The 8,795-nt window shown below is 48.7% G+C and overlaps 1 protein-coding gene across 2 annotated transcripts in view; it reads left to right on the top strand.

Moving 5' to 3' along the window:
* The first annotated feature begins 8,492 nt into the window (after positions 1-8,492).
* The window catches only part of RPS6KA1 (ribosomal protein S6 kinase A1), a 36,723-nt gene continuing 36,420 nt past the window's right edge, over positions 8,493-8,795 (top strand). The window contains exon 1 of one of the 2 annotated variants that reach the window (XM_038531450.1): positions 8,493-8,626. In XM_038531450.1, the coding sequence (XP_038387378.1) occupies positions 8,564-8,626 (63 nt within the window). In that variant the 5' untranslated portion in view covers positions 8,493-8,563. The remainder of the gene's footprint in view (positions 8,627-8,795) is intronic. The other variant, XM_038531453.1, reaches the window with a different exon arrangement.

The raw sequence follows: 8,795 nt of genomic DNA, 5'->3' as shown, positions 1-8,795 counted from the left end.
GGGTTTTAATCTGTCTTCAGGTCAATGGTGAACCTAGTATATTTGATACTCAGAATGGATCATCTTTTTAACCACAACATGACAGAATTATCTTCAATAATAATTGTGAAATAAAACTAATAGTGGCCAGAAAAGAAACACAGGAAAAATGTCCTTGTATTGACTTCATATACACACTCAGACCAACCAAAATTCAAAAAAAAAAAAAAAAATTACAACACAAACGGGAAAAAAAGTAACGGACCAATATATTTTAGTTACTATTTATTTATTTATTTATTTATTTATTTATTTATTTATTTATTTTACAAAAAGGAACACGTACACACATACACAAGAAAAGGTGTCTCCAAAAGAGGCAGCAGGGCAGGGTTCAGAGAATGATTTGCACAAAGAATGAGAGAATTGCTATAACTCAAGTTTTGTTCCTTCATTTTTTTTTATAATCACTGTACTATCGTTGTTGATTTCAAATCTGCTTAAATGCAGGGATATGGGGACCTGAACGCCCCAAAGTGAGCTCCAATAATCCTGACCTGCTGTGAACTCTCAGATTGAAGGCATATGTTGGGGATCAATTGTGTAGTTGGGAGTTCCCCAAATTAGCCTCCATGTGGCATATATTATTTATTAAAGGTTAGGTAATATAAATGTACCAATTTGAAGCCTACATATATATTCTTAAAATTCATAATAATCACAGCAATTATTTAGAACTTAGACCAACAGAGAAAGATCTCTTGAGGAGGGAGGATTTTATCACTGACATTGTTTAGAATTGCCAGGGCATGGTGATAATAAAAAGCAGACCTGCCCAGTTTCATTAATGTTTTTAAATTCTCCACAGACAATGCACGCCTTATTTCTTGCACACAGAGGATTTGCCACCACCCTTACCTGATTCACCTCAGCCCCAGGCTACCACTTCTCGATGGCTAGCTAAAACAATCCCAAAGGCCCTTTCAAAGCTGACACTCTACTACTTTCTAATTCTGGATCTGCAAGCTATTTCAAGCCATGTGACCCTGGGTAATTCAGGTAATTTCTCTAAGTCTCAATTTCCCCGTCTGTGAAATGGGAACAATAACCCCAAGCCCATGCCTTATCCCTGTAAGGGCTCCATGAGGTAGTGTGGGATAAGACTTTTTATAAAGAGGGAGGCACTGCATGTAGGTGGCAGTTACACATGCGGCAGGCCTAGATGACAAAGGTGATGTCCCTCTGAAGTCATATAGAAGTTGTTCTTGTGGGGCATTTGGTGGTTCAGGGGTTTGAGTGTCCAACTCTTGGTTTCAGCTAAGGTCATGATCTCAGGGTTGGATCAGCATGGAGTCTGCTTGAGATTCTCCCCCTCTGCCCCTCCCCCTACTCATGATCTCTCTCTCTCTCTCTCTCTCTCTCTCTCAAATAAATAAAATCTTAAAGAAGAAGAAGAAGAAGAAGAAGAAGAAGAAGAAGAAGAAGAAGAAGAAGAAGAAGAAGAAGAAGAAGAAGAAGAAGAAGAAGTTGAAGTTGAAGAAGAAGAAGAAGTTGTTGTTCTTGAATTGAGGATCCGGGATAGGGAAAGGGGATCCAGTGGGTGCTGGACTTTGCAAATCACTGAGCGTGACTATTTCCTTTCAGGAAATGGCTAGCTCCTCTTGGCCCAGAGGCAGGGAACTGATGGCAATGACCCCAGCTTCTCTGCTGCTGTGATGGAGCCCAGCTGGATGAAGCATTTCCCTTCCAGGGGTAGATGGCAGAGGCAGAAGCTGGGTATGAGGAAAATGCTGATGCCAATTGGCTCCTGTCTTTAGAAGAATCTTGAAATTAGCTTACCTGCTTGTTTAACTGTCTCTCCAAAGAGAATGGAAGTTCCTAGAGCAGAGGTTGACAAACTTTTTTTCTCAAGAGCCATCTAGTAAACATTTCAGGCTTTCCAGACCATATGGTTTGTGTTGCAACTACTCAACTCTGTTGTTGTAGCGCAAAGCAGCCCTAGACTACACGTAAACGGAGCATGGCTGTGTGCCAATAAAACTTTATTTGTGGATACTGAAATTTGAATTTCATATATTTTTCACATGTCATAAATATTCTTCTTTTGATGTTCTCACTCTTTTAAAGATGTAAAAACCATTCTTAGCTCACAGGCGTACAAAAATAGTAGGTCAGATTTGGCCCACGGGCCATAATTCACCCACCCCTATCCTACAGGGTAGCAACCCTCTCGGTCTACTCCTTTACTGCATCCCCAGAGGCCGCAACAGGGCCCAGCACATAGCTGGTACCTGATAAATATCTACTGATGACCAACCGCTTTCTCTTTTGTCCCTTGACCTTCGATTCCTTTTCCATCCTCTCTAATTAATAGCAGCAAGCTTCTGCCTCACCCCCAAGCTCCAGGGCAGGGAGGAGCACCCTGACCAATTTTCCAGCAGTCTGGGGACTGTCCCACCTGCACGCTCCTGTTCCTTTTCTTCCTTTCTGACAACCCCATCTCTGGCCTCATTCTTTACCAGCCTTGTGATCACAGTCATGGGAGTGCCTTTAAACCAAAGCCTCTTCTCACATCTTCATGTCACACCAATGGAGAACCCATGTAGTGACTCTCCAAGTCCCAGCCTCCTGCCCTCTCCTCCTGTGCAGGGGGAAGAATTAGGAGGGAAGGGAAATGAGCTATGATTGTTACTTGCCATTTCTCTTGAGCACCTATCATGTGCCAGGCACCACACAGATATTTTATTGCCTGATCTAACTTGATACAGCCACCCCTTGTTTACAGATGCAGAAACTGAGGCTTCCTGGGGTTAACTAAATGCTCGGAGTCACATAGCTAGGAAGTGGCAGAGTCGGGATTAAAGCCCAGGTTGGTGTGGCTCCATTCAAAAGTATGTTTTGAGGGCTTGCCATATGCCAGAGGTATCCAGGGATACAGCAGTAAACAAAACAGACAAGTCCTGCCTCATCGAACTTTATTCTACTGGGAGAAATAAACAAGAGCAAACAGGTAAATAGGCAGTATGATTGCTGGTAGGGAGGCAATCCCAGGAGTATGATAACATAGGTAGGTGATGCCATTGATGGGGCGCTATTTTAGATAGGGCCAGTTCTCCCTGAAGAGGTGACATTTGAGCAGAGGTGTGAATGAAGTAAGGGAGTGAACTCTGAGAGCCAGAAAAAGAACATTCCACGGGAAGGGGACAGCAGGAGCAAAAGCCTGAGGTGGGAGCTACCTAGCATGTCAGAGAGCAGTAAGGATGCCTGGTGGCAGAAAGGCAGTGAGTGAATGGTAGGAGAGATGTCCTGGGGAGCAGGGAGCGGGCTCCCATGGGGCTTTGCAGGCCCAGCAAAATCTACAGATTTTATTTGAAATGTGATAGAGGAACCATGGGAGGGTTTCAAGCAGGGGAGTGATGCCACCCCCAACCCCTAGGCCTCGATGAAGCTGACTAGCGACTGCACCCCCTTCCTCACCTAGTCACCACTACCCACTGTCTGCACTCTGTGAACCCCTGTGCCCCCTTCTGGGCTTACAGTATAGTGAAGTGATTAAGAACACTGGCTTGGAGTCCGAGAGATCTGGGTTCTCAGCCCAGCCTGCAATGCTTACCAGCTAGCTGTATGACCACAGGCAATCCTGCCCCTTGATAAGCCTCAGTTTTCTCATCTGAAAAATGGGGACAATGATTTTTATCTCATGGTGGTATTGGGATGATTTGATGACCTCTTGTTTATAAAACAACTCCAAGCAGGCCAGATTGTATTCTCTCAGTAAGCCCTCATAGTTGGTGATTATTATTTAAATACTTAGCCAAGCTATGGCATTTTGTAATTGCTTGTTATAGATGACAGCCGTTATGATTATCCCTCTCATCGTGTTCTACCTGTTGCCAGGAAACACGTGTGCCAAGACCCTCCTCTACTGAAAGGCTAAGAAAGAATGATGGCAGATCCTCTCCAGAGGCAATGTCCTGTGCTCTTGAACATTTATAGCAAGCACATGCCCAGGCTGCATTAGAGAGACCCAAAACTTAGCCCTCGGCCCCTGTCAGTTCAGCCCCACGCCAGAAAATCTCTTTAACAGGATACAAAATAATAACTTCACTTGTGTCCAGCAAAGCCCTTTCATGAGTCATTCATTTAACAAACACCTCAAGTGACCGCCCAGAACAGCCTGTTCTAACCCCATCATTATTATTATTATTATATTATTAATAACTAGCATTTACCCGCTACTCATGGGGTTAGATTGCCTGAGTCTGAGTCCCAGAGTTACCATTTCATACCTAGATGATGTTGGAATATCACTTAGCCTCTTTGATCAGGCAGTGTGCCAGGCAGTGTGTCAGGTGCCAGGAAGACAACAAAGAACCAAGGTGGGACTCCTGCCCTCTCAGAGCTTACTGTGCAATTGAAGAGCCAGATTTTTTTTTAAGATTTTATTTATTCATGAGAGACACAGAGAGAGAGAGAGGCAGAGACATAGGCAGAGGGAGAAGCAGGCTCAATGCAGGGAGCCCAATGTGGGACTCGATCCTGGGACTCCGGGATCACGCCCTGGGCCAAAGGGAGGTGCTCAACTGCTGAGCCACCCAGGCATCCCAAAGAGCCAGGTGTTAATCAAATAATCACAGAAACACAGGTAAAGGTACAATCTTGGGAATTATCCATTGCTAGGAGAGTGTATAACAAAGAGATAAAGGAAGTTGTCCTGTTGGAAGTGAATGTGGAAATAAGCTGGTTTGAGGAAGAGGGAAGACAGTTTCAAGTACAAGGAGCAGTTCAAAGGCCCTGTGGCAGGAGAACTGAAGGAAGGTCAGTGTGGCTGGAGCCTAGAGGGAAATGGGGGAAACTGTGAGCTGATGCTATAGCAGGATCACTGCCTTATAGGTGATTTTTGGTCTCCACAGCTCTCTGCTGAGTGGCAGCTACCACTACAGCACAGACAAGCCAGCTGACCTGCCCAAGCTGGACAGGCAGGGTTCAGGTGTCCTCTGGGCTCCCATTTCCCAGCATGACCCACCACTGCCTTTCCAATACCCTCGGGAGAGAGGACATAGGAAGTGAAACTTATTCATAGGAACGCACAGTCACTACTCAGTCCTTGAGATGATGCACTTGATAGGGAACCCTTTCCTATGAGAAGGGAAAGGAAGAGGGCCAGGGACCCCAGGAAAGGGGGCAGATGGATTGTGCCTGATTTCCCCTCACTTCCTCTACTCCTGCTCATCTCCCCCATCTCCCTCTCTCAGTCTTTTGCCCTAATGCTCTGGAGTCTCTTCCTGTCTCACTTCAAGCCGGCTTGCAGCCAGATATTTGGCACCTGTGTGATATCTGTTCCATACCCCAGGTAGGATCACTAGATTTAGCAAATCAAAATACAGGATGCCCAGTTAAATTTGAATTTCAGATAAACAGCAATAGTTTCTTAGTCTAAGTAAGTCCACATATTACAATGCTAGCCCTGAGCAGCAGGGGTCGGGGCATTGCAAACTGGTTCCAGGCAACCAAGTTGGCTGATACTAACACTGATGTCAATAATGGTTGCCACCTCTGGTCCAAGCTGGTTTAGCTCCCACCTTTTCTCATCAGGGAGGCAGAGAGGGAGTGAACAAGAGAACAAAGTTTGGGCCCACATTGCCAGGGTTGTCTCTCAGCTCTGCCATTTCCCAGCTGTGTAACCTCAGAAAATGGGATGCTTAATTTCTCTGTCCTCAGTTTCCTCATCTGTGCACTGGAGATAGTAACAGCGCCTACCTCATAATGTTGTAAGGATTCCATGAGTTTATACAGGTAAAGTGCTTAGAACAGTGCCTGGTCCCTAGTAAGTACTGGGTGTGTGTTGGCTGTAATTCTTTATGTAATCACACCAGACTGAATGTAAACTCCATGAGAGCAGGGGCTATTTTGTTTATTGTTCTATCCTCAGCATCTAGAAGCAGTCCAGGTACACAATATATCCTCAGGAAGAGGGTCTGGCATGTAATATGTAGGGATAAATGTTTACTGAATTAAAATGAACAGAGAGGTGCCTGGGTGGCTCAGTACATTGGACAACTGATTCTTGATTTTGGCTCAGGTCATGGTCTTGGGGTCCTAGATTGAGCTCTGTGTCAGGCTCTGTGCTCAGTGGGGAGTCTGCTAGGGGATTCTCTCCCTCTTCTTCTGCCCCTCTCCCTGCTCACATGCACTTTGGCTCTCAAATAAATAAATAAGTCTTTTAAAAAACGGGGTACACCTGGGTGGCTCAGTCAGTTAAGCATTTGCCTTCAGCTCAGGTCATGATGCCAGGGTCCTGGGAGCTAGCCCCACAAGGGGCTCCCTGCTCAGTGGGGAGTCCACTTCTTCCTCTCCCTACCCCCCACTCATGCTCTCTCTCACTCACTTACTTTCCCTCTTAAATGAATAAATACAATCTTTTTAAAATAAAATAAAATATAAAAATAAAATAAAAGTAGTGCTCGGGATAGACCCAAAGGATTTGGATTATAATTCTTTCACAGATAAGGAAACTGGTTTAGAGATATACAATGAGTTAGGTTCCCAATGTTGAGGAGGTAGTAGAGCTAGGATTCAAATAAAGTTTTGTTGGGTTCTTGGGGGAATCCCTGGGTGGCTCAGCAGTTTAGCACCTGCCTTCAGCCCAGGGTGTGATCCTGGAGTCCCGGGATTGAGTCCCACATCGGGCTCCCTGCATTGAGCCTGCTTCTCTCTCTCTCTTATGAATAAATAAATAAAATATTAAAAAAAAAAAAAGATTTGTCGGGTTCTGGATCACCTGGCTGGCTCAGTCCACACAGCATGTGAGACTTGATCTCAGGGTTGTGAGTTCAATCCCCATGCTGGGCATAGAGCCTATTTAAAAAAAAAATTTGACGGAGGGACGCCTGGGTAGCTCAATGGGTTAAGCATCAGACTCTTGATTTGGCTCAGGTCATGATCTAAGGGATGTGGGATTCAGCCCCAAATACGGCTCTGTGATAAGCAGGGTGTCTGTACCCCTCTCATAAATAAATAAATAAATAAATCTGTTAAAAATTTTTTGTTGGGTTCCAGTCTTTTCCACTGAAAACTCAATTCACTTGCTACTCTGGGAAAGTCGTGGAATAAGGGGAGCATCTGGATTTAGGAGAAGGCCTCACACACTTTGATTTCTTAAAAGTCCCAATCTGCACTTGACCAGCTGGGTGACCTTGGGTAAATCACCTCATCCTTGGGAGGCTGTTTTATGATTGTAAACTAGGTGGTGGGAATTTAAAGAAATCACAGGTTGATGGAACTGGTTCACAGAAGATTGTTTTTGATGGAAAGAAACAATCCTTTCCATCCCCCTGCCTTAAGATTTATTTATTTATTTACTTATTTATTTGAGTGGGGGAGGGGCAGTGGGGAGAGAGTCTTACCAGAGGCAGGGCTCAATCCCACTACCCTGAGATCACCACCTGAGCCAAAACCAAGAGTCCCACACTTAATCGACTGTGCCACTTAGGCGCCCCAACCATCCCCCTGCCCTTGGAACAGCTCTGCAGATAACTGGCCATTCTGCGCCACCCATGAACCCTGCAAGCCCATCCCCCCACTGCCCCACCTGTGAATAAGTCTCACCACACCTGGAGCCCTAATACCTCTTTAGGTGGAGGCTGAATCTCTCCAAGCGGAATCTTTCTCCATGGCCTTTAACTCCAAGTGGAGCCCAAGTGTCCCTCAACCCTGGGAGTCTGGTCCCTGCCCTCCTCAGAGGGGGCACAAACACAAATCAACCCAGAGCTGGGCCTGAAGTTGCAGAGATTGTGGGGAGACCTGGGTGGAAAACAGCCCCCTCTAGGACAGATGACCAAAAAATGTGTATTAAGAAATCACTCTGGGGGCGCTGTGGGTCCTGATGGTGGCAACAGAAGAATGAGTAGGAACCTACCTGGAGCTGGGGCGCTAACATCCTCAGGGATCTCTAGGGCCTCTGAGGGGAGGGCCCGAGGGCGGGGGCGGGGGGTGGTTAAGTTCCTTTCCAGCCTCTGCCTGGGTCGGGCCGGGGCCTTGGGTGTGAGTGCGCGCGTGGGGAGGGGAGGGAGGGAGGCGGGAGGAAGGGGCTAAAGGAACTGGGGGCTTCCCTCCCAGAGGAGGAAGAAGGAATGGCTGGGGCGTGATTCCTAACGAGCAGATGAGGGGAAAGCGACGACCCCGGCGCGGTCCGCACGGGGAGGCCCAGGTTCGGGAGGGAGGAGCCGGGAAGGCCTCTTCCCGGCGAGCAGAGCCCGGCCAGGGGCTCGCGGCGGAGGCGGGGCCTGCCGTCCGCGCGCCGGGGGCGGGGGTCCGCTCCGGGAAAGCCGCGCCGCGGGGGCTGGGGCGGGGCCTCGGCGGTCCCGCCCCCCGCGCAGGTAGCCAATGGGCGCGGCGGCGCCGGGTGACGGAGGGAGCCGAAGTGCGAGTGCCGCGGCGGCAGCGGCGGCGGACGGCCCGGCCCGAGCGCGGGGGTCTCGCGGAGGGCGCGGGGGCGCGGGGGCGCAGAGCCGGGGACCCCGGGACCCGGGAGGCGGCGCGGCCCGGGCCTCCGGAGGAGCGCAGGCGGCCCGGCGGCGGCGCGATGCCGCTCGCCCAGCTCAAGGAGCCCTGGCCGCTCATGGAGCTGGTGCCGCTGGACCCGGAGGTGAGTGAGCGGGGCGGGGGACGGGCGCCGGCGGCCGGCGAGCCTGGGTCCCCACGGGGGCGGGGCGGCTCGCGGCGCCGCTGCAGCCTGGCGGGCGCCCTCGAGGGCGCGAGTGCACTCCGATCTCTTGCCCTTCCTCGGCTCCACCCCCCGTGCCCCGGGTGTGAGT

The sequence above is a fragment of the Canis lupus genome, chromosome 2 (genome assembly GCF_011100685.1).
Source record: "Canis lupus familiaris isolate Mischka breed German Shepherd chromosome 2, alternate assembly UU_Cfam_GSD_1.0, whole genome shotgun sequence".
NCBI lineage: Eukaryota > Metazoa > Chordata > Mammalia > Carnivora > Canidae > Canis > Canis lupus.
The sequence above is the reverse complement of the archived record's forward strand: the minus strand, read 5'-3'. Positions and strand labels throughout refer to the sequence as shown.